This window comes from Nomascus leucogenys, chromosome 10, assembly GCF_006542625.1.
Source record: "Nomascus leucogenys isolate Asia chromosome 10, Asia_NLE_v1, whole genome shotgun sequence".
Classification (NCBI taxonomy): domain Eukaryota; kingdom Metazoa; phylum Chordata; class Mammalia; order Primates; family Hylobatidae; genus Nomascus; species Nomascus leucogenys.
The window spans coordinates 32,857,216-32,883,480 of NC_044390.1; the positions used below are offsets into that span (position 1 = coordinate 32,857,216).

General features: G+C 36.4%; 1 protein-coding gene across 1 annotated transcript in view; it reads right to left on the minus strand.

Moving 5' to 3' along the window:
• The window catches only part of TRHDE (thyrotropin releasing hormone degrading enzyme), a 388,816-nt gene that overhangs the window by 256,525 nt on the left and 106,026 nt on the right, over nucleotides 1-26,265 (minus strand). The window contains exon 3 of the mRNA XM_003259555.4: nucleotides 24,467-24,593. Coding sequence (XP_003259603.3) covers nucleotides 24,467-24,593 — 127 coding nt within the window. The remainder of the gene's footprint in view (nucleotides 1-24,466; nucleotides 24,594-26,265) is intronic.

Consider the following 26,265-nt stretch of genomic DNA (forward strand, 5'->3'; position numbering starts at 1 on the left):
CCTCACTGGAAATATGTGAAAAATATTAGGACCTGTTTCACCAGGTTGCTGTGAGAATGAAATAAAAAAAAATATGTAAAACAGAATTGTGCTTGGCACATAGCAAACAATGCAAAAGTGTATTGGATGAAAAAAGGATGACAAGAATAATTTAGTCTGATTTTATTATTTTGTCTGAAAAATAAATACAAAGGCCCTGAATGTTCCCTATATTTCCCACATCACCCTTCATTCTTCAAGACTCAGCTCAATTATTTATTCCAGGAAGAGACCCTCCTTTGTGCTCTCACAACAAACCAAACAAGCTTTTATCTTGGTCCTTGCCACATTATGTATCATGTGTCTCTTTGTCCATACCACTAGATTGTCAGCTTCCTGAGAGAGGCCCATGTGTGCATGTATGTATGTGAGTGTGTTGGGGGTTATCATACATTAGTCACCTCTGTTGCCCCAGTGCTCATCACAGGTACCAGATTTTTCTGGGCTTAACTAAACTGTGTATGTGATCTTCTGCCAGAACCACCAAATGAGAAGGTACCAACTGGCTAAATAATGAGATTGGATGAAGCAAAGGGAGATTCGTGAGGAAGTGGTCATCAGCTTAGAGCTGGTCCTCAACTCTGAGACGGAGTGAAGACACTCACAACTCCACCATATGAGAGTCAGATGGTCTCTCCAACATGGACTACTTACCTTTTACCTTAGGAAATAAAGGATGAAAAAGTTGTGCCCTATGGAAAAAAAAATCAATGAGGCTATTTCATAAGAAATCTAGCATCATTAAAACTAGAATGGGATATTTTTATGTATGTAATTGTGGTCTGCAAAAAGAAGCTGACATCCTAACCCTCAGTACCTGTGAATGTGACCTTATTTGGAAATAGTCTTTGCAGAGGATCAACTTAAGATGATATCATCAGGGTGGGCCCTAATTCAGTATGACTGGTGTTGATATAAAAAGAGAAAATTTTGACAAAGGGACAGACCCATGCAGTAGGAAGACATGCACAGAAAGGATGCCACTAAAAGATAAAGGCAAAGATTGGAGTGATGCTTCCACAGACCAAGGAACACCAAAGATGGCCAGCATGCCCCTAGAAGCCAAGAGAGAGGCATGGGATAGATCAAGCTTGTCCGACTTGCAGCCCATGTGCTGTCTGCAGCCCAGGATAGCTTTGAATGTGGCCCAACACAAATTTGTAAACCTTCTTAAAACATTATGAGATTTTTTTTTTGCGGCTTTTTTTTTTTTAGCTCATCAGCTGTCATTAGTGTTAGTGTATTTCATGTGGGACCCAAAACAATTCTTCCAACATGGCCCAGGGAAGCCAAAAGGTTGGACACCCCTAGGACAGATTATTCCTCACAGCCCTCAAAAGAAACCAATGCTGCCAACACCTTGATCTGGAATGTTGGCCTCCAGAGCTATGAGATAATCAATTTCAGTTGTTTTAGCCAGCCAGTTTGTGGTACTTTTCTATAGCAGCCCTAGAAACTAATAAAGACTTGTTAAGGAAATAGCCGGAGAATCTCAAAAAAACATAAGTATAATGGAATACCATCAAGAAAATGAGTAGTAGTAACCATTTTAAGCTTCAAACCCACTACCAATAACATTTTAAAGTGTTCAAAATACTGAAACAGATAAAAAGATGTTACTCATCCCAGGCAATCAATTCCACCTAATAGCTTACTATTCATATCTAGAAAAGCAAACACTCTCCAACCCCAGTTATTACTATTCTCTTTCCAAATGGTTGTGGTTCCTCCTTGCTCATCTATTTCTATTATTACAACTGAACTTCAGGATCACTCTGTTAAGTTCCCAACTTTATTATAAGATGATATAAAAAATAATTTACATAGATGTTTAAATGGCATTGAATATAAGGTTCAAACACTTCTTATTAATTATATTACTGGGTATTTTATGAAAATCTGTTGTTGATGTGAACTTGTTCATTTTAATTACATTTTTAAACTGTCAACTGCCAGTGTAAAGGAAAACACAGACTTCTCTGTTGATGTAGTGGTCAGCTGCTGGCTCTGGAACGCATTACTTGGGTGCAAACCTTAACTTTTCCACTTGCTTCAAATGTGATTCTAGGCAAGCTGCTCAACCTCTTTAAAGTTTCCTCATTAGTAAAGTGAGGATAATCTTAGTAATTACCACATATGGATGTAAGAATTAAATGAGATAATGCATGTTAAGCAAGAGCCTTGTATATAGCAAGACCTCAGTGGGTGTTAGCTATTATTGTTGCCGTAGTTAGTATTAGGTATGTATTAACTCCTTAATGAGAAATTGAGAAAGCAAAACTGTCATAGAGATCTGCCTTTAAAAAAGACAAATACCCACCAAAAGCCAAATATCACTTAAAAGTTTATAAAATGGTTAAAAATCATTCTCTCATTTTTACATTTTTCCCTACTGTAACTCTTTTAGAAAACAAGTAGAGCTGAATAAAGAGTTAAGCATAGAAAAAAAGGAGAAATTGGCTAAATAGGACTGTCTTAAAATATTTTATTTTTTAAAAAATTCCCTAAATATTCTCAGCACATTGGAGTGCATTTATCTTAACTGTACATAAAATATAGTAATCCAAGAAGAAGAAATTATTTTACTCCATTTTCTTCTTTTATAATTGAAAGTAACTTCTTTAAGCAAATAAGTAAAGTGCTCTAGGTAAGAAGACACAAGAAAACATCATTAAACATGCAAAGTGTTTTGGAAATCATAGCTTCTTTAAGAGAAACTTTTTCTTAAGACTGAATAGCATACAATGTACAATAAAATAAAATATGTGATTTAACAATACATGCAACCTGTAATTCAGTTCTAACATGGTTTATTTAAAATCTCTAAAACTAGAGATCTGGTTTCCTAAAGTTACTTATAAATACATGGTAATAGCTTGAAAGGTATTTCTGCTAGTGTCTCTGCAAAGTCCTCACTACTCTCCCAAGGTTTGAGAATATGTAATATCTATAAATGAAAGCTCCCTCAGTGCATAACTGCTAATGGGCATAAAAAACACCAGTTTACACTGAGAATTTTGATTTGTCAGTATGTAAAACCTGATTTTGCTTACACCTACATATTAAATTAAATGTAGGTGTAGTCTAAGATGTATCTCTTCTTTGAGCAAAAGAATTGCTCATTCCAATAGTAATTAATACCAACACCTAGTTTCTCACATTGCCATGTAATAACTCTCAAAAACCAAGGAATAATTTTAATATTAATAAACTTGAACACTCTACAAAATACCTTCTGCTGTAGTGTCGTATAAGTAAATTTTCACTGTAAGAATTCATTTTACTAATATACAAGAAGATACTCTTGCCTAATCAGATAGAAAAATTTAATATAGGTATCTACTCTATATTCACCCAATAAGTCACTTTCTGACTCAAAAGGCTTGACACCCAGTTGTCAATACCCTAGACAAAAAGAATATGACAAATCATAAGACACCCATTTATTAGATTAAAAAACTGAGGTCCAGAGAGATTTTTGCCCAAGATTAAAAAGTGAGTTAGTGGCAGAGTGGGAAATTAAAACTGAAATCATGGCACTCCATTTTATCCCTTGATAGCTTATTCATCTACATTTTAAAATAGACCACAGACAATTGAGATACAGAGGCAATAAAGAATCTAGAAATCTGTCAGTCATTTATCATTGAAAGTTTACTCTTTTTTTAAAAAAGTAGCCTAGTTTTTAAATTTACAAGAATACTACACTTTAATAAAGAATCAGAAGAAAAAAAACAAGTTTTTTAATTAAACATGCAGAAATCATCTAAAATCCAGTGAAAGGAAGTTATTTTTGAGCTTATATGTCTCAACAAGTACAAACTGGGTTTAATTTAAACTTTCTGTGTGAAAATTTTCACTTTTGCCAAGAACTATAGTGTTTTTCGTGATAAAAATCCGTTTCTTGGTGAGAAATAGAATTTGAAACATTGACATTTATGTTCTTATGTGAATAATAAGCAAAACATCTGTTTCCTATATGTTTATAAGCAGCACAAAAGTAGTTTATTATTATTAAATAAATAAAATCTTAGCAAATTTGGAGTCAGATTATTCTAGAAATTGGAAAATGACCCACTTAATGGATAAAATGTTTAGTACTTTCCAAATAAAAATTAGATATTCCTCTCTTGCAAACTCAATTTCATGATCTAATGCTTGTAAATTTCTATTAAGCCACTCTGTGAAGATTTTTCTAACATTAGCCTTCAGATAATACTTACAGCAGACGTCCCCAGCCTTTTTGGCATCGGGGACCAGTTTTGTGGAAGATAATTTTTCCACAGACAGAGGTGTGGTATGGGGTGGTTTCAGGATGAAACTGTTTCATCTCAGATCATCAGGAATTAGATTCTCATAAGAAGTATGCAACCTAAAGATCCCTTGCATGTGCAGTTCACAGTAGGGTTTGTGCTCCTATGAGAATCTAGTGCCACCACTGATCTGAGAAGAGGCGGAGCTCAGGCGGTAATGCTCACTGGCCACCTCCCACTGTGAGGCCCGGTTCCTACCAGGCCATGGACTGGCACCAGCCTGGGGGTTGGGGAACACCGGCCTAGAGTTTTAATTTTTCTATTAATTTGTAAATATGTCAAGCTTGGACTAGTAAAAATGGTTATATTAACGTAAAGCATCTAACAACTTCATCTGCACCTCTGGAAGATAGGTAGAGTGAGGGATACCCTACCAATCCCTCACTCCCATTAACCAGAGAAGCTCTGCTTACATTTGTTGTCTTCATAGGGACCCCAAATAAGATTTATTAAAAATGCCATTCTGCTGACTTAAAGTAATTGAAAAGTTGTTCAAATTTCTTATAGGAAAGAGTAAAGTCAGGAGTAATTTGAAACAAAACACTGATATTTTAATAATTCTCTTATCTAATACATATTTGTTAAACATCTGCCATATGTCAAGTACTGTTGGAAACATTAAGAATATCATGATAAAATTCCTGTCCTCATGAAACTTTCAATTGAATAAATAGACACTGCTATATAAATGGCAAAGTACATAATATAATGGAATGTAATAAATGCTATAAAAAAGGACAAAAAGACAGGTTCTAATGGGCAGTTACTTTTGATAATGTTATCAGGGGATGCTTCTATGCCTTTCTCTCTCTCTCTCAGAAAGTAGCACTTGAACATATTTATATATTTCTAGTGAAAAGCATTTCAGACTAAGGGAATGACAATGTAAAGTTTCTGAGGGAAATAAAAGTGATGCATTCAAATAAGCATAAAAAGATTGTATCAATAGGGAGGAGTGAGCACAAGGAGAATGGTGGGTTGGGTCAGCAAGATAACAGGGATTAGATGGTGGAGGGCCTCATACGCTGATGTGAGGACCTGTTTTAAATTTGATAGGAAGAAATAGAGGAAGATACTCATGTAACGTGACTTGTGTTTTTAAAGGTTTACTCTTGGTTGTTGTTTGATAATAGAATGGACAATAGGAAAAGTTGCAAAAGTTTAAGTAAGAAGCGTAATTTAGAAGCTGTTTCAATAGTCCAGGAGGAAAAAGGTGATGGCTTGGTGACTTGGAATAGCAGCAAAAATGTGGAGAATTAGTAAAACATGAGATTATTTTTAAGGCAGAAACCTGTAGGACTTGCTGATAGATTACACAAAAGGTATACAGGAAAGATGAATCAAGGTTGACTCTGATTCTGTTCTACTAGAGCAGTCTGATGCGTGGGTTTGCCATTTACTAAAATGAAAAAGGTAGAAGAGTAGGCTTGATGGGTGAAAGAAGAGTTCTGTGTTTGAAATGTTTGCATTTGAATTTCACATTGGAAATTTCAAATAAGAAATTAGAGTCCACAGAGGTCAGAGGTGAAGATAAAAATGCATCAGCATACAGGTGGCTTCAAAGCCACAGTATTGAATAAGATCAATAGGGAGAGATACAATTGAGAAAAGAAGAGAGCGAGGAGTCCATTCTTGGAATATCAAATATATAAATATTGAGAAAATAAGAAGTACACAGGAAAGGAGTCTGAGAAAGAATAGCCCGTGAGGTAAGAAGAAACTGGTGTACCATTCCAAGAGCCAAGAGAATAAAGTTTTTTTTGTTTGTTTCTTGTTTGTTTGTTTGTTTTGAGATGGAGTCTCGATCTATTGCCAGGCTAGAGTGCAGCAGCACAGTCTCGGCTCACTGCAACCTCTGCCTCCCAGGTTCAAGAGATTCTCCCACCTCAGCCGCCCAAGCAGCTGGGACTACAGGCGTGCACAATCACGCCCAGCTAATTTCTGAATTTTTAGTAGAGTTGGGGTTTCACCATGTTGGCCAGCATGGTCTCCATCTCTTGACCTCGTGATCCACCCGCCTCAGCCTCCCAAAGTGCTGAGATTACAGGTGTGAGCCATCGCACCTGGCCGAGAATAAAGTCTTGAAAGAGTGAGTGAACAATTCTCCTATATGCTATAGAAGAGCCAAGTAAATTAGGTCTCTTAACTGACCACTACACAGCAACCTCAGAGTCCAGGCAAAACTCAAGGCCTGATTAAAGTGAGCTTAAATGATAATGGGAGGTAAAGAATGGACACTGTAGAGAAAACATTCTGAAGAATATGCTATTAACAGTAACAGAGAAACCATAGCTAAAGGGGGAATCAAGATCAGGAACTGTTTCTTATTTGCTTAAGACAGGGTATATTGAAGCCTGTTTGTTTAAAGATAATTTAGTTGGAAGAGTGGGGACTTGATGATGTGAGAGAGTGGATAATTTTTAGAGCAAAGCTTTAAAAGCACCCAGAGGATGTAGGGTCAAGACCATTTTAGAGGAGTTGGCCTCACATACGTGTACAGAAAATTCATACATGGCATACCAGGAGGGAACACAAGGTATTTGAGTACAGATGCAGCTAGATAAGAGAGGGAATTTACTTCTGATTGCTTTTGTAAAACAAAAAAAAATGAAATAAATATCCAGGTCATTGGCTAAGATTGAGGAAGGGAAGAGTATACTAGAGGTTTGAAAGGAGGGAAAAAGATGTGAGATTGTTTTCTTGGAGAATAGAAAAGCTAAATAATTACAGAAATATAGAATGATTGCTGCAAAAAATTAAGGGCTCACTTTACTGTGTAGTCATAAATTTAAAGTAAATACCATGATCAAGTCAATGCAAGCATAGAATAAGCATAGAGTAGGATTTAACAAGGGTAAATGTTTTTCAGGTGAGAGTGATAGGCTCAAAAGAGTTGAAGATGAAAGCAAAGAAATAATACAATGATATATTATATCATCTAACCTGGGTGAAATGAAATGGAGGATATGAGAAGAGTTATGATCCTGAAAATATGTAGGATTAGTAGGTTGGGAATTCTAGGGAGAAGGAGGGTGACAAGTTGCTGGAGCAGAAAAACTGGAAGAACAAGGCTACAAAGATAGGAGACTGCAGGCAGAGTAGGATGTTTGAAATGAAGATGTTTCAAGGTGATACAGTTGTTGGAAATGACAGGGTCCAGGGTATGACTGTGAACTGAATGGGGGGCAATGAAGATCAATAGAACTGAGAAGATTAAGGCCTCTCAAGGGCGTTGGAGGGGTCATCAATGTGAACACTGAAGCCGCCAATAAGGATGATAGAGGAGTGACGGAAGGTCAGTGTTTCAGGTTCATCAGTAACCTCATTGAAGGAGGGAGAAGGTTGGGAAGATGTTGGTCAAAAGATATAAAATTTCAATTAGATGGGAGCAATAACTTCAAGAGATCTATTGTACGACATGGAGACTATAGTTAAGAACAACATATTATATTTGCTAAGAGTGTAGATTTTAAGTATCCTCACCACAAAAAATAATAACAATGTTAGGTAATGCATATGTTCATTAGCTTGATTAGATTTAGACATTCCACAATGTATACATATTTCCAAGCATCATGTTGTAAGCAATATATATGTAAAATATTTTAATTTAAAATACATTTAAGAAAACACCATTTGGTGAAATATGATTCCTAGGAGGTAACAGTAGATTAATTCAACCAAGATGAGGACGCAGAAGGCATATGTCACCTGCATCCAGTCAGGTAGCCAGAGTTTTTAGGAAGATGGCAAAGATAAATAGTAACCTTGAATTTGCTCTAAACAATATGACACCTATACCACTTGTAGGCTTGCATGCTGCAAGATGTGAAAGGAAAATTGCCCACACTTGAGAGAGCCACAGGGGAAAGAGTGTCTTCAACATATAGCCAAGTTTCAGGAAGAGTTAAAAACTAAACAAAACATTTATAGAAGTTAAGGGCATGGGGGATTTGCATAGGGGAGTTCCAAGGGGCAGAATGGGAGAGTCCGGAACGGAAGAAGTGAACTTGAATCAGATTAAGGAATGTACACATATATATGTGAAAAAGACTCAAGGTGACAAGGGATGCCCTGGGATGTTTGAGATTATGATGATAATGAATGAATCATCTCTCTGGGGAAGGCTAATTAATATAATTATGGTGTTCTTCTTTGTACTGATCTCTTAGGCAGTTTGTTATGGTGTTGGGAGGTAAAAGGTGTGCAATTCATGGCAAAAATACTTGCTGCCCTAAAGATCTCCTTTAAATCCTGTTGCAAGTGGCATTTCCAGAATCTACTGTTAATTGGACTATTAATCAAATTTCTCTGTGTTTAGAATTTGAGAGCTCAGAAAGTATTGCCTTGCACCATTTATTAGACTCTGGTGACTTAACAAACTTAAATTAAGCATGATAAAGTAAGCCTGATAATAGTTCATTTTAAGGTCTCCAATCAATGGAATTAATTGTCCAAACCATATTTCTTAAACTTGTCAGCCTCAATGCACATAATGAGTAATATAGACCTGAGCATGTTCGTATGAGCCACGTGTACATTTACAGTTACTAGCTCTAATTCCAATCCATTCATTCTCTCCCAGTGAAGGATTGCAGAAAGAAAATGCATGAGTTGGACTGATATATTAACCATGAGTCCACTATATTTTTGAAAGAAATAAGACTTATTAATAGCAAGATTTAATATTTTCATGAAATTCATAGTAATATCTTTGTGATACTTGTAACATACTTCACATCTCAGCTCAGCATTCTAAGATTCGCTCTCTAGGCGCTATACAAAAAAAATGTCAACTATAACACAGCATTATATCAATCAAAATAAATCAACCACCATCCAAGAATAAGGATCAGCATATTTTCTTTTTTGTGATCATTTATTTGTAGTTTTCTTCATCTCATATCTTCAGCGACTGATATGTTTGACAACAGATATACAAAATCTGACACTGTGGGAACAGATCTTCAATTTTACCATTTGTTAGGTTTAAAAATGTGACAGATTCTGAAACATGTTATGTGTTCTCTGAGATTCACTGTTTGTTTATGCACTCCCCTCACTGCCCTTGCCTCCCACACCCTGCATTTCTCAGGGATAGCTCTACTACAGAAAGGACCACTTTTCTCGGGCCCAAGCTCTGAAACAGGGACTGCAGTGGCCTACGCATGAGGCTTGATGGACTTAGTAATTTGAAAACCAGCATTCTATCAATAATATGCATTATTATTAGATAGATAAATCTGACATTTAAGTCCAGTCACCTGATTCAAATGTCTATATGATTAGCCATTATTCTCTATCTTCCATCTTAGTTTGAAACATTATTAGAGGTTGCAGAGGAAAATAAGTGTTAATCCTGACAAATAATTCAGGTTTTCCTGACATTATTCACTTCGGGTGAGAATGTAAAATAACATGAAGCAACATGAGTCTTTGTGTAAATATGTCATATTGAATATAAATATACAATATATGAAACATTAGCATTCAATCAGTATATATAAGTAAATTTGTATACAAATGCGTAGTGTATAGTTTTTAAATGTATGTAATAATAAATTGATACACAGTATATAAAATATAGTATACAGTGTTTATTAACAGAAATGTAAATTCCATTAATGTGATGATTCTGCACATATTTATAAGCAAATGGATGCCCTTAAAAGGAACAAAACGTACTAGTTATTTTAAATGTGCCAGTTTAGTTTGATTCTCGAGCATATACAAAAATGTAGAAAAATAAATCTTGAATAAGTGCCTTTCAGAGATTTGTAATTTTTATATTATTAAACTTAAGGGGTTATCAAGTAATGCAGGGCTTAGCAAACTGTAGTCCATGGGTCAATTCTGGCCAACCACCTGTTTTAGTAAATAAGACGTTATTGGAACATGACCACATCCATTCATGTATATTTTGTCTATGGTTGCTTAGCTATAATGGCAGAGTGGCATAATTGTAACTGAGATTGTATAGTTTACACAGCTGAAAATGTTTTCTTTCTGGCCCTTTACAGAGAAAAGTTTGCTGATCATTGTGATGTTGATTATGGAGGCATCCCTACATTATGAAAATTTTTTCCTATCACATGTTTTTTCACTATAGATCAGAAGGAGGGATGACACAGAGTAAAAGATACTTAAGGAGGTACATCAATAATTTCTTCTAAAATTATCAAAGTAATTCGGACAAAATGGAATTGTGATTGAAAGAGCTGAGTAATTCATGTGGTTGCCATACTCTTTATTTTGGCCATGTCCTCACTGGCATCCCTTACCACAAATCTCGGCAAAATGATCCAAGCCTTACATAGGTGTATTAGTCAGCTTAGGTTTATGTGACAAAATACCATAGACTAGGTGGCTTAAACAGCAGAAGTGTATTTTCTCATAGTTCTAGAGGGTAAAAGTGTGAGATCGGGGTGCCAGCATGATCAAGTTCTGATGAGGACTCTGTTCCTGGCTGATAGATGGCCATCTTCTTGCTCTGTCCTCACATGGCAGAGACACAGAGAGAGATCTCTCTTCCTCTTAGAAAGCCAATAGTTCTATATCACATTAGGATTCCAGGTTAATGACCTAATTTGGCCTTAATAAAGCCTCCTAATTACCACTCAGTTACCCTCTATTTCAATACAGTTACATTAGGCTTTAGTGCTTCAACATATAAAATTTGGGGAGACACAATTCAATCCATAGCAATAGGTATAAGAAATTATGCCCAAATTTCTGCTACAGACATGGAATGTTGGTTTTGTCCACTAGAGAAGTTTGGCTCATCAAGTTTCATACCATTTACCGGCTATCTCTATTAATACTAATAAAAATTGACATGGTATATCTCAATGTATTTAAGAAGCTAAATGATCCTAAACGTCATCAACCTACCAATTATTTTACGACTTAGTGAATATTTTTCAGTCTGCAAAATAAAAAGAATAGCTAAACAATTTAAAAGCTTAAAAACATCCTATTCTATGCTGCTGAAGACACATTCTAGGTCATTCCTGAATTATTTACCATACGAAGACAGAACCCATAAGGAAAAAAAAATAAAGCCAATAAAGAATAAATCTAAGTTACAAACCATTAAAATTCCTCCAACTGAAAAATGGCATTTGGGACTCACTCTTTCTTTCAAAATCACCCTTTAAAAAGCTTCAGCGATGTCCTGAAGGCTTCATTTACGCTACCATATTGGATTTGCTCCACTTGTGTACTGCAACCTCCCTTATAGGCTAAGGTTTGTTTCACACTTCAGTCTACTTTACATTTCAAAGTATATAAGCAGCAGCATCAAAATTCTCAAAAACAGTAATGAAAGACTTTAAGACTAAAAGGTGGGCCAGGAGTACATTTTTCATTTAAAATGTCTCAAAATGTTTCTTTCCAAATCCTAAACCCCTCCAGTGTCATGAGGGATAAACTCATAAGTTTAAGATTTTTAAAAATAGCCAATTTTATAAAAAAGTATTTATTATTAAAATGATTATATCACTTTTATATTGGCTGGAAATTTCTTTCTAAGGTTCTTTTTTCTTGTAATAATCTCTCAATAATCATCCAAGTTGAATTTTATATGACGTGCTGAGGACTCGCCTTTTATATTAGACGAGCAAGTGAACAAAATAAATACATCTCACTCAGGTTACAATAGTACCTCTGCTTCTTACCCCACAAAATTACAAGCAGATATCCCACAGTTTACAGCAAAGATTTTTATTATGCTTCATTATCTGATAAGATCATAAGACTTCAATGCAAAATGTAAAGGAGTGATGTCCTGATTACAATAACCACTTAGAGTTCCTAAACCTTAGAAATGATAATCAATCAATAAGTAATTATGGAGTATCTTTACAATGGAAAGGTCTGAAAAGTTCTGGATAAAGAACACTGTTACAATAACACTGGGAAGAAAAGAAAAAAAGGTATTTTGACTATTTCTCTCTTACACAGTATTTTGCTTTAATTGACTTTAAGATGGTTAACTCTAATTTACATAACTATCCCTCAGTCTCAGTTACTTGAAATGAAGCTATTTTGAAAAACCTTCTGATCTCGATACAAGCTATTTTAGCTCTAAAGTTTATGAGAATGGTCACCTTTTTTTTAAAATTGGCTGATTGGCAGTGCTGCTGTCAGCAGTAATCCCCAGCTAGACTTTAATGAAAGGTTCCTCCCTTTCTCTAGGGCTTTGGATTGCTATTTGGCTATAATTAACTCCAGATTGACCAATAGCCAGCGAAGTAAGCAACTCACTCCATGAAGAGGATTATTACAACCATTATTTTAGTCTAAATACAGCTGTTCTGGTTAGAAAATACAGAAAATACAAATTATGTATCTTGCTATATTGATTTCAAATAACCAAGAGAGACAAAAGGAAGTATAAAAAGACTGGTCCTTTTAACTATAGCTACACAAGCAAGTAAACCACATGGGAAAACAAAACAAAGCTCATAGTTTTTCAAGCTTGTCACAGTCTCCTAAACTGCAGTTGAAAGCAGCTAACACCAAGCCTTCATTTGAATCTTATTATAACACAGCAAATCCCGTTGATTCTCCTTTTAAAATATACCCAGAATCTGCCCCCTTCTTACCACCTCCACTACTACCACTCTGGTCCCATATACCATTATTTCTTAGATTAATGCAGTAGCTCCTCTCTGCTTTGATCTTTGCTCCCAACCCCCAATAGTCTGTTCTACATGAGGCAGCCAATGTGATTGTTTAAAAATGTAAGTCACACCAGATCTTGCCTGTTATGTACTGAATTGTATCCCCTCAAAATGCACATGCTGAAGCCCTAACACCTAATAAGATAGTATTTGGAGATGGGACCTTGGGAGGTAATTAGGTTTAGATAAGGTCATGAGGGTGGGGCCCTCATGATGGGATTAGGGCTTTATAACAAGATACACCAGAGAACTTGCTCATTTTTTGCCATGCGAGAACACTGCAAGGAGGCTGCCATCTGCAAGCCAGGAAAAGAGCCCTCACCAGAGCCTGACCCCGCCAGCGCTCTAGTCTAGCCTCCAGAACTATGAGAAAATATACTTCTGTTGTTTAGTCACCCAGTCTGTGGTATTTTGTTATGGCAGCCCAAAGTGACTAAGACAATACCTCTGCTCAAAGTGAAAGAGCAAATCTTTCAATGGCCAGACAACAGATCCTTCACCATCTGGCACTTCAAAGATTTCATTTCACCCTCATCTCACTCTCACTCACTTTGATCCAGGGACACTGATCTCCTTGGTATTACTCCACAAGTCAGATGTCCTCCTCCTTAGGGTTTCTGTACTCTTTCAGATTTTGACTCAACTGTCACCACTTCAGCAATGCGTTATCTGATCACCCGCCTGTTTAAAACTGCAATCCCTCTCCACCCATCAACATTTCTGACACTTTCTTCTCTGCTCTATTTTCTTTATAGCAGTTATCACTTTCTAAATATAACTACATAAATATTGTTTCTGCCTCTCTCCTGTATTAAAATATAAGTCCAATGAGGACAGGGATTGCTGATTTTTGTTAACTGATGATTTTCTATTACCTAGCAGAACAGTGTCTAGCACATAAGGATATTCAATAGATGTTTGTCAAATCTACAGTAAATGTTCTTTTTTAAAAAAACAACAAGGAGGAGAAGAGCTGATAGGCAACTAGATACTTATTTCATTGTCCAATTGCAAAAACATCCCAGGTACAAAACATAACTTCTTTAATAGCCTCACCATAGGATTGCTATGATAATAATCCAAAAGCTCATTATTTCTTTCAGGTACTAACTCACCCATTTTTCACCAACAATTTCCTTTACAGGGATCCTTAATGAGAAAATAGCTGCAACTATAGTTAAGTCATCCTTCATCTCTTCCATTTTTATTTACAGAAAAGAGTTTTCTTGGTAGTTTATAAGGTACAGCACCATTATTTCTTTGAAATCATATTTATTTTATTTACACAGCAGCTGAAGCTTTGCCTTCTCTTTCTCTCCTATGTTGTGAAAATGATTACAACAGGAAGAAGTTAGGTATTATTCATTTAACAAGAATTTATTGAGTGACACTTTGGGCCAGGCACACATCTCAGTAGAGGGAATAGAGCAGTGAACCAACAGGCAAAAGCACTTGTTTTTGTAGAGCTTACATTTGGGTCAAGAAATAAGGGAGATGTGGGAAACAAATAATAAAGAAAATAAATAATACATAAACAAAACACAAGTTAGGTGAGATAATTTAAAAATACCGTGAAGAAAAGTAAATCAGGGAAGAGATTTGGGAAATGATCTGCATGGCTGAAATATAACAGAGGGATCAGAGAAGACCTCACTAAAGCAGGGTGATATTTCAGCCATGCATCTATTTGAATGAAAAATGTTTTAGGCTGAGGGAAGAACAAGAACAAAGGCCTTGGGTTGGAATGGGTTTGGCCTGTTGGAGAAACAGCGAGGAATGCAGCACAGCTGAAACAGAGAGGGAGTAGGAGGGAAATAAATGAGATTAGAGGGTCCAGGGGGTAAAGGGTAGGGGCAAGCACGCAGGGTCTTGCAAGCCAAAGAAAGAATCATTTGCTGTATTAGTCTGTTTTCACACTGCTGATAAAGACGTACCTGGGACTGAGTAATTTATAAAGAAAAAGAGGTTTAATGAACTCACAGTTCCACATGGCTGGGGAGGCCTCACAATCATGGCAGAAGGCAAAAGGCACATCTTACATGGCTGCAGGCAAGCGAGAATGAGAACAAAGCAAAAGAGTGTTCCCCTTATAAAACCATCAAATCTCATGAGACTTATTCACTACCAGGAGAACAGTCTGAGGGAAACCACCCCCATGATTCAATTATCTCCCACTGGGTCCCTTGCACAACATGTTGAACTTATGGGAGCCACAATTAAAGATGAGATTTGGGTGGGAACACAGTCAAACCATATCAGAATCTCAGACTTTATGAGTAATGGGAAGCCATTGGAAAGTTTGAACAGCAGAACAGCATCACCAGGTAAATTCAACATCCCTCACAAAAACTCTGTAAATTAACTCTTTAACTTCAAATTTTATTTAGGTAGAACTCTTGACCCCAAGCAAAAGAGTATGGTGGTTGGAATGCAAATACTAGCAATGGAAAGCAAAAGAGTATGGTGGTTGGAATGAGAGTACTAGCAATGGAAATAGTGAAAAGTAATCAGATTCTGGATACATTTAGAATGTGGAGCCAAAAGGATTTGCTGATAGGTCAGATGTGTCATATTACAGAAAAAGTATCTAAGGCCAAGATTTTATATCCAAACGATGGTAGTTTAAGATCTGGGGCTCAAATGTAAACACGCCAATTTAATATACTCATTAGGCATCTAAGCACAGATATCAGTAAAACATAAAAGTCTGTAGTTAAGGAGAAAGAACCAGGCTGGAGATGAAAATTTAGGAATCGTAAGTATCAGCATATGGTGTTTAAAGCCATAAGAATGAATGAGGTAACCAAGGGAGGCCACTACCAATGTAAATAGCAAATAGAAGAGATTCTAACCTGAGTTCTGGGGCATTCATGGTTTAAGCAGCTAGAAAGGTAAAAGAGCAGGGGAAACAAGACTTAGAAAGAGTGGCCAATGGGTAGGAAAAACAAAACAGAAAAAAGTGTTGCCCTGAAAGACAAATGAAAAACTGTGTTTCAAGGAGCTGGAGAGAACAATTGTGTTAGATGCCACTGATAGCTCAAGATAAAGACCGAGAATGGAGCACTGGATTTAGCAGTGTGGCGGCATTATTGAACTTGAGAAGTTTTAGTATAGTGTTGAGGGGAAGTCTGATGTAAAATGCATTCAAAAGACAAGAGAGAAATTCAAGTCAGTGCAGATAGACAATCCTTTCAAGCAGTCTAACTGTAAAAGGAAGGAGAAAAAATGGGTCAGTAGCTGGAGTGAATGTGCATGTGTGTGGTTGAGAGAAATAGCACCATATTTTTAATGCCGATAGGGAAAAATTCAATAAAGAGAGAAAATTGAAGATTCAGGAGAGAAAAGGAAAAATTGCTGAAGCAATGTCCTTGAGCAGATGAGAGAGGATGGGATGAGGTGCACAAAAGGAGGAAGTATCTATTACTAGAGCAATGTCAGTTGACCCATAGTAACAGGGGAAACAGCAGAGTATAAGGAACAAGGCTAATGCAATGACTAAATATTAAACTGTTAAAAATGGTTATTTCCTAACTTAATGGCAAAGCTGTAATGGCCAAAACACTGATGGATTATGTAAAACGATGCCTTGGAGGCCTCTAAAATACACCCTGATTAGGTTACAATCCTGTTAGAATTAGTGAATATATGCTTAGGAGTAAACCCAAAGTTGTGAAGGTCTGAAACTCTTAAAACTAGAGAAAGGTGGAGGAGGGCAGTAAACAAATTAAACACATAACAATATTGTCAAGCTAGCAAAATAATAAAAAAAACTTCTCTTCAACTAGATTTTAAGCTTCTAGGAGAAGAGGCCACTTACTATCATTGCTGAGTACAATGTACATAGTTACTACTCAATAAATGCTGGTTCCATTAATTCACTTGTATGTTGGTTTGTATTGCATTAAATAGTTTAGAGAAGTAATAATCTCATGCATTATTCTCACTAAAATGCATTGTTTTCATTGATTTCTTTCATCCTTACTATTGTGCTTATTTCTCTTTTTTGCATTAGTGGTTGAATATCATAAAGTATCCTATATATTTTTTGTTTTTTATTATAATCTTGAATGTATACAGCATGTAATAGCTGCAAAATAGCTTAACAAGAACAGTTAAATAGCCATATTATAGAGTAATTAATGAAGGGATAAAAGGCCTTGTTAAATTGTGTTAAAATAACTATTAAATATTGAAGTAACTGTGTCCATTTTAACACAGTTTGGTGTTGTTTTAGCACAAGTGGTTGTCAGAGTGGGGGGTTAGAAACATAAAAATATTTCCCATTAAAAAAATGATAACTGATACTTTGGTTTATGAGAAAATAAACTTATGAAGGGTTTTTCAGAATTAAATTACCTACATAAAATAGGAAGAAAACATTTACTTGATTTTAAAGACAAGGGAAAAGGTTAGTCCCTTGAAGAAACTTATTTCTCTATGATGCTTGCTAACTTAGAAGGCAAACTACCACCTTAGCTAAGTCTCCAGAAAGGCACTAATAATGCTAACCCACAGAGAGATCCTTAGGTTAGTTTCCACCAAGAAACCATACAATAGCTGAGTATAAGATCAAATATTTCAAAGAGCTCTTGTTGAAGGAAACATTTTGAGAGTGAATTCACATTATATAAAATTAGACCAAACTACCAAACTACATATAAAGAACCCCCAGAGATTTTATTTTAAAAGGCTGTATTACTTTAGGCCAGTAACAAAACACATACATAGTAACTCAATATTCACCTAATCAAAGGCAAGGCAAGAAAAGTCACACTTTAAAAAACATAAGAAAAGGTTCAAACTATGAGCTGTTTGATTAAGATCAAGATAGTATTATGTGTCACCTCAAGTTAAAAACAGCAAATATATTCACTAAAGACAAAAACACATAACCACAGAGGATAAAATGTCCAGAATCATTATAAATATTTTATAGAAATTTAATAATACAAATATGTGATGAAAAGCTTCAGTATTTGCAAGTAGTAAATTATCATCATCATTACAATCATCATCACCACAATAAAAAATATATATGTTTATTGTATCTTAAGCAAAAATGAATCATTTAAGCTAGGCTCTTATTTGTGAACTTCAATAGGGCAATTTATCCCATAATTTATCTATTCTATTATAGAAAAATGTTGACTCCATCAGCATGATATGTAGATCCTAGGGTATTCATGGACTTTCCTACTATACAATTCTCAAAATGGCCTCTTCTCTCCTTTCTTCTCCAATTAAATTCATGTATTTTTTGGTCTGGCATGAAGTAAAAATAAGACTTCTCTTTATGTGCATTTTATTCCTACAGCATTGTACAATGATCCCACTCTTTCAACACAGTGCTAAATATTTACTGTACAAAATGTTGGGGCTTGATTATATTTTATATTGTGCTAGTCTCTAATTCATTCACTTCTGTAAATATTGCATTCTCTCCTCAACAAAACCACAATCTCCTTAAGGGCAGAAATTCCAGGTACAAAACACCTGGGCTCCCTCTACAATCATAGCACTCTTCCAGATAGGTAATGAATTCTTCATAAAAGCATGGTGTCTTGAAGAAAAGCAATCAAACTCCTTTTTGAAACATTGATTTACCAATTACAGAGTAGTAGTAAAAGGAAACTGAACACTGTCATTAATTGAAGTCTAAATAGGGTGAATAACAAAATACTACAATATAAACCTGAGTCATTCTATCTGATGCCTAATTAACTATAGTGCACCTATGACTAAAACACATTTGCAATACTCATATGTCTTCAGGTTAATAAAATTATGAGTTATAACATGTGCACTTTTTTAAGTTTTCAAATTTTCTACAAAGACCATCAGTAAAATCAGTAAAAAATTAACAAAAATAGCTGTTATATCATTCCTCTGACAATCAAATCATCGAGTTTATAAGGCAACCTATATTTTAATCTCTGAATTATTTAAATTTCCGGAATCCATTTCAGCAGAATCCCAAGATTTTGGAGCCAGACAGCCTGGGTTTGAATTCCAAATCTATGTTTTCTGCTATGTGGTCAAAACATATTACTTAGTCACTGAGTGCCTAAATTTCCTCATCTGGAAAATGAAAAAAAAAAAACAGAAATTACCAGAAAAAGCTGCAATAAAGATTAAATGGGGGGCCAGGCACAGTGGCTCATGTCTGTAATCCCAGCGCTTTGGCAGGCCAAGGCAGGTGAATCACCTGAGGTCAGGAGTTTGACACCAGTCTAACCAACATAGTTAAATCCTGTCTCTACTAAAAACACAAAAATTAGCTGGGTGTGGTGGTGCATGCCTATAGTCCCAGCTACTGGGTAGGCTGAGGCAGGAGAATCACCTGAACCCAGAAGGCAGAGGTTGCAGTCAGCTGAGATCGCGCCACTGCACTCTAGCCTGGATGACAAAGCCAGACTCTGTCTCAAAAAAAAAAAAAAAAAAAAAAATTAAATGGGTTAGAATGGTCAAAGCCCTTAAAAGTGGCTCACATGTAGTAAACACAAATAGTTGTCATTGTTATCGATATGCTTTTGGGATATAAAAAAAGACAACAATTCTTTATATGTCTACAACTTTATTTTAAAGTAACACTCCATGCCTCTGACAGTTCTTATGAAAATAGGGCGCATAGATATAGAAAGGACTAGTGTATTGTATTAAGTAGGTGATATACCTCTTATTACAATTTAATACCAAGAAATAGAACATCTCTGCAAACCTTAGTTTTAATTACCTCATTTAGAGATTTAAAAACAAATTTTCACACAATGTGCACTGGTTACTTATTTTGGCTTATCAATGATACAGGAGTGTCTTTATGTAACAAAGAGAATAAATTATTGTCCTAACAGCAAGAATCAGAATTCCTCTTAGGGAACTATCCTGATAAACTACTTGAGGTGGAAACTCAAATCCTTAGAGATGAACTAGCATGAGATGAGGCCACAGGGGAGAAATTTAAACTAATTCCACATCAGAAATAAAAAAGAATTCGGGAAGAAAGAAGGTATTATAGAGTTTATGACAGAACAGCAAAATGACTTTTAAGAGAAGAAGGATCCAATACTAAGTTTTAAGATTTTTTTTGTACTTTCTTGTTTGTCTGTTTTGCAATGTAACTCCCTGAAATTCACACATACAAACATTCCTTCCAAAGCTTCAGTAAAGTCAGGTCAGGCCAACTGGTGGAGAGTCTTCCTATTTATTTATTTATTTATTTCAATTTTTGGTTTTCTAATGCAAACCAATGAAAGAGGCAAATTCCACACCTCCCTGGACATGATTTGGGACAGGGATAATTTGTGAGGTAAGAATGCCATCACTTCAGCAGAAACAGCTCTTCTCCAGAGAAGGGTATTGTTAGTATTGTTACACCACAGGCCTGTCTCCCTCTCCCTCCATTCCCAGAATCCTCCCCACTGAACATTTTTAGAAATGCCAACATGTGATCTTCACTCACTGCTTCTAGTCACTCTCTCCCCTCCCCACCCCATGCCCATTTGCTTTTAAGCACACCTGTCAAGTCTGTATTCTAGAACTGCTTTTGTCAAGGTCACCAGTGACCTTCATATTGCTAGCATCAATTAATGGTTAATTCTGAGACCTCATCTAACTTGATTTACCACAAATATTACTTACTTTTTGAAATGCTTTCTCCACTTGATGTCTCAGACACCACAAACACCTGGTGTTTTTGTGGTGCCTTAATACCAACCATATGCTCCCGCTCAGTAGTCATTTCTGACTCCTAGGAGTCTTTAACCTCTGAACATGGGACCAGTCCCCCCTTGCTCCCATTTTGTTTCTATCTGCCTTCACTGCTGTGGTAGTCCTATTCAGCCTCACAACTTTACACATCATAATATGCTGGCAAATGTACATCTCTAGTCAGATTACTCACCCAAACTCCATATTTATAAATTCAACTGTCTACCTGGATTTCTTACAGACATAAAAGGGCCACCTAAATGTTAAATTGACATGTCAGTCTCAAAACTTATCACCTTCCACAATCTTTCTGTCTCACTAAATGGCAATTCCACCCTCCTAGTTCTCAGGCCAAAAGTCTTGGAATTGCCCTAGATGTCTCTCTTTCTCTTACAATCGCATATTTCGCTCACTATTAAAAGCTTTTGTATCTACTTTCAATATATATCCAGAATGGTACCACTTCTAACCTCTAACTGTTAACATCCTCATCCAAGCATCCATCATATTTTGTCTGAATTTTGTCATAGCCTCTTAGCTGGTTGTCACACCTTTGTCATGTCCTCTTACATCAGGTTCTTTCAACCTTGGTTGTATTGATAGTTTGGACTAAATAACTCTTTGCTGTGAAGAGCTATTCTGTGTATTGTAGGATGGTTAGCAGCATCAGCTGGGCCTCTACCAACTAACTGCTAGTAGCACACACTGTACTCACCTCCCAAGTTGTAACAAACAAAAATGTCTCCAGATATTACCAAATGCACCTGAGGGACAAAGTTGTCCCCCAATTGGGAATCATTGGCCTACAGTGTATTCTCAATTTAGCCACAGAATGACCTTTTACAACATTAATCAGATTATATAATGCCTCTGCTGAAAACGGACCCACAGATTTCCATCTCACAAAACAAGAGAGAAAGAAAGGAAGGAAGGAAGGAAGGAAGGAAGGAAGGAAGGAAGGAAGGAAGGAAGGAAGGAGAAAGAAAAGAAAGAAAGAAAGAGAGAGAAAGAAAGAAAGAGAGAGAGAGAGAGAAAGAAGGAGGAAGGGAGGGAGAGAGGGAAGGAAGGAGGAAGGAAGGAAGCAAGGAAGCAAGGAAGGAAGGAAGGAAGGAAGGAAGGAAGGAAGGAAGGGAGGGAGGGAGGGAGGGAAGCTGCAGCCTGCTGGCGGTCCATGATCTGCCACCTACCCATTCCTCCTTGACCGTATCATCTACTTCTCACCCCTTTACTCACTCTGCTCCTGTCACACTTGCCTCTTTGTTGTTCCTCAAAAACACCAGGAAAACTTTCACCTCAATGTCTAGGCACTTTGTTCCCTCTGCCTGTAGTTTGTGCCCCATGATATCTGCTGAGTTTAGTCCTTCACTTAAAAGCCATCTTCCCAATGAAGGCTTCCAAGATTGCCCATTTTAAAAACTCAGCCCCTATCCCATGCCCCATCTGTCCCCCACACTTCCTATCCCTCTGTTCTAGCTTTATTTTTAATGGCATGTATCTCCAATATGATATGCTATAAATGTTACTAATTGCTTTAATGTCTGTCCTCACCTAAAAGAATGTAAGCCCCAGAAGAGAGATTTTTGCCTTTTTCATTCACTGGTATATCTGCTTCTCACAGAAAAATGTCCGTGGTAGGCACTCAATAACTGCTTACAGATCAAATTAGGGCATGTAGAAAGGGTAGAATATGTCTGGAAAACCATCTTAGATATGAAGGGTCAAGGCAGCCTCAGCTGATATCTAGGATACATCCATATGCATCACCAACAAAGACTAAGCTGGTTTCTATAGAATGTATTTAAAATACGATTCATAACATATAATGGAAAGTAGAGATTTGTCAAAATGCATATGTGCTTAGGGGTTTTTATGTAAGGGGTATTTTCAAAGCATATTTATAAATCCATTAACATATAGATCTAACTATCTGTAGATATATAAAATAAGTAGAACTTTAAGAGAAATTTTACAAAGCACCATGGGCTATGGTAACTCCCCTAGATATATAAAAAGAAGTATGCTGGGATAAGTCAAGTCATTCAATTATATACACCATAAAGTAGCTTAACAAGTAGTGGTAATGGTGAACAAAGCTCTTTTCTACAGATGAAAGGCTTCATGGTTCAATTGTGAGTGAAACAGAGGAACAGAAATGCTTCCTGCTGCAAGCTGACAGTTACATGGAACCCCCTGAAGTTATACATTGAGTTCCTCTGCTAATTACTGGTCTGAAGGGAACAAATAAAGATCCACATTTTATTTCTCTTGCTGAACTTGCAATATAAGCACTTGCGAATTTTACATTAGGGTCAAGCTGGGAAGTTCCCAGCCAGTTATACCTGGAGTAGATAACAGTGCCACCTTCCATGCAAATGAGGTCAAGTATTCCTTTCTGCCTTGGGTGACCACCAGGGAGATTTAAGTATAACAGATTCTAACAGGGAAGTTGAAATACAGGGAGAAAAGAGAAGGAAAACAGAACAAAACAAAACATTGATCCAGTTTAAAATAAAGTTTTGCCTATGAATTCTAAAAATACATATTTCAAAAAGATTTCAGAATTTTGTAATATCACTCATAAAAATTGTATGTCACACCCATTGATAACAATATCAACTATTCTGTCAACTTTCTGAACTAACTATTCATTGCAAGACCAATAAAGCTACACAGCAGGCAGGTACTTTAATGAAAGCAGCCTGGTTCTCCAGGGAAGAGAACCTGTGGTTCAAACACAAAAACTTTTGATCAAGTAAGCACTTTATTCTTGCCAATGAGAAATACCTTTAATGTGGAATCTGATCAAAAATGCTCTTGGGAAAGATAAGGGAAGAAGAGGGATGAGAGGGGAGCAAAGGACTGTTGTGATGTAATATTTCAAAACAGGTTTTCTGGGAAGGAAAAAAACTTCCACATTTCTAATGCATGTAGGTACCCTTCTAACTTCCTGGAAAGTCTTGTTCACTCCCTGGCAAAAGCAGCAGCCTCATTGAAATTCAGATAACCAATTAATTCATTTATGCATTTGACCAACAATTACCGAGTGCATTCTCTTTGTAAAAGGAAGAAATATAAGAACACTCACAGAGAATACAATCTCCATTATTACCAAGTTTCTCTTCTCTCTTATTTGTATTGTATTTACTATAACAGTGTACTAGATATATGACTGACCAAAATAATCTAAGGGATGACATACATCGAGGACTGACATGTGAAAATTTGGAAGGAGAAACAAATCAATGAATGTCTTCTCCACGTAAAATATTGAGTTGTTTGGGGAGTCATCAAGACCTAGTTTGAAATCCCAACCCCTTCACTTACTGGCTGTCCAGATGAATGGAAAACTCCCTGGGTCTCAACTCCCTTATATGGAAAATGTTCTAGTTGTACCTACCCCATGGTAGTTTTACTGATTAAATATGATGTTGGCAAGCACCCCTCCATAGTACATATTCAACAAATTATAGCTATTTGGCTTGTCTTTTGGAATCCTAAACTAACATAATGCCTTTCTTAATTCCTATGAGCACTTACTGGCAAGATTCCAGAAACACTAAATCTTATTTTACTCCTTCAAAAGAAATTATTTTTTCATGCTTATCTTCTCTAAAAATATAAGTCTCAAAATTTTCATGCTTCTGGATGGCTCAAATAAACACATGAAGAAGAAATTCCATTTTCAAGGAGCCCTTCCAATAAAATAACCAAGAAAATTCTTACCTAGTTTTGGCAAGGAATAGGGCACTTTAAAGTAGTCTTCATAAAATTCTATTAATCTCTTTGTTATATGGAGAGCATAGTCCCCGGATCCTCTTCTGATAGCATCAGGTCTTGCATATAATCGTACCTAATTAAAAATATATATAAAAGTTACTTTAGCCTTTTAGCACTTGAGTTTTATCTTCCCTGCAAATATGAATCTACACAAATTACGTAGAAAACTACAAAATTTAAACAGGATTCTTGTTCATACACTATATCAAAGCACAGTGGGGCTGAAAGGACCAAACTTAAACAATTAAAGTAATTGAAGTAACCAAGTAGAGCAAGTCACAATTTCCTCGCTTTACAAGATGACATTGAGAAGATTTATACACCTTGCATCAAAATAAATATTCAACGTTATCATTTACATGTGCTTGCTAGAGATAGGAAGATACAGTGGATTAGTATAATGGGACCCTGACTATGCTGAAAGTAGGCAGGATATGGTGGCTTGGCAGGAGAAAAAATTCATAGTTTGTTAAAGACCGGTTGTATCAAGCTTCCGAAGTACTACCAGACTGAGTATGTATATCTATAATTTATGCTTCCTTTTTTTCTCTGGAATCAACTGTCTTTATTCCCAATATGCAAAGTAGGGATAGAAAACTTTTCATGTACACAAGCAATCACCATTCTGGAAGGCTGTCTGCAACTGCTCCTGGCTTCAAACTCAGCAGAGTAATTCATATTTCTAACACAATCCAGATACCTTTTTATTATTATTATTATACTTTAAGTTTTAGGGTACATGTGCACAGTGTGCAGGTTTGTTACATATGTATCCATCTGCCATGTTGGTGTGCTGCACCCATTAACTCGTCATTTAGCATTAAGTATATCTCCTAATGCTGTCCCTCCCCACTCCCCCCATCCCACAACAGTCCCCAGAGTGTGATGTTCCCCTTCCTGTGTCCGTGTGTTCCCACTGTTCAATTCCCAACTATGAGTGAGAACATGTGGTGTTTGGTTTTTTGTCCTTGCGATAGTTTACTGAGAATGATGGTTTCCAGTTTCATCCATGTCCCTACAAAGGACATGAACTCATCATTTTTTATGGCTGCATGGTATTCCATGGTGTATCTGTGCCACATTTTCTAAATCCAGTCTATCGTTGTTGGACATTTGGGTTGGTTCCAAGTCTTTGCTATTTGAATAGTGCTGCAATAAACATACGTGTGCATGTGTCTTTATAGCAGCATGATTTATAGTCCTTTGGGTATATACCCAGTAATGGGATGGCTGGGTCAAATGGTATTTCTAGTTCTAGATCCCTGAGGAATCGCCACACTGACTTCCACAATGGTTGAACTAGTTTACAGTCCCACCAACAGTGTAAAAGTGTTCCTATTTCTCCACATCCCCTCCAGCACCTGTTGTTTCCTGACTTTTTAATGATCGCCATTCTAACTGGTGTGAGATGGTATCTCATTGTGGTTTTGATTTGCATTTCTCTGATGGCCAGTGATGATGAGCATTTTTTCACATGTTTTTTGGCTGCATAAATGTCTTCTTTTGAGAAGTGTCTGTTCATGTCCTTCGCCCACTTTTTGATGGGGTTGTTTGTTTTTTTCTTGTAAATTTGTTTGAGTTCATTGTAGATTCTGGATATTAGCCCTTTGTCAGATGAGTAGGTTGCAAAAATTTTCTCCCATTCTGTAGGTTGCCTGTTCACTCTGATGGTAGTTTCTTTTGCTGTGCAGAAGCTCTTTAGTTTAATTAGATCCCATTTATCAATTTTCGCTTTTGTTGCCATT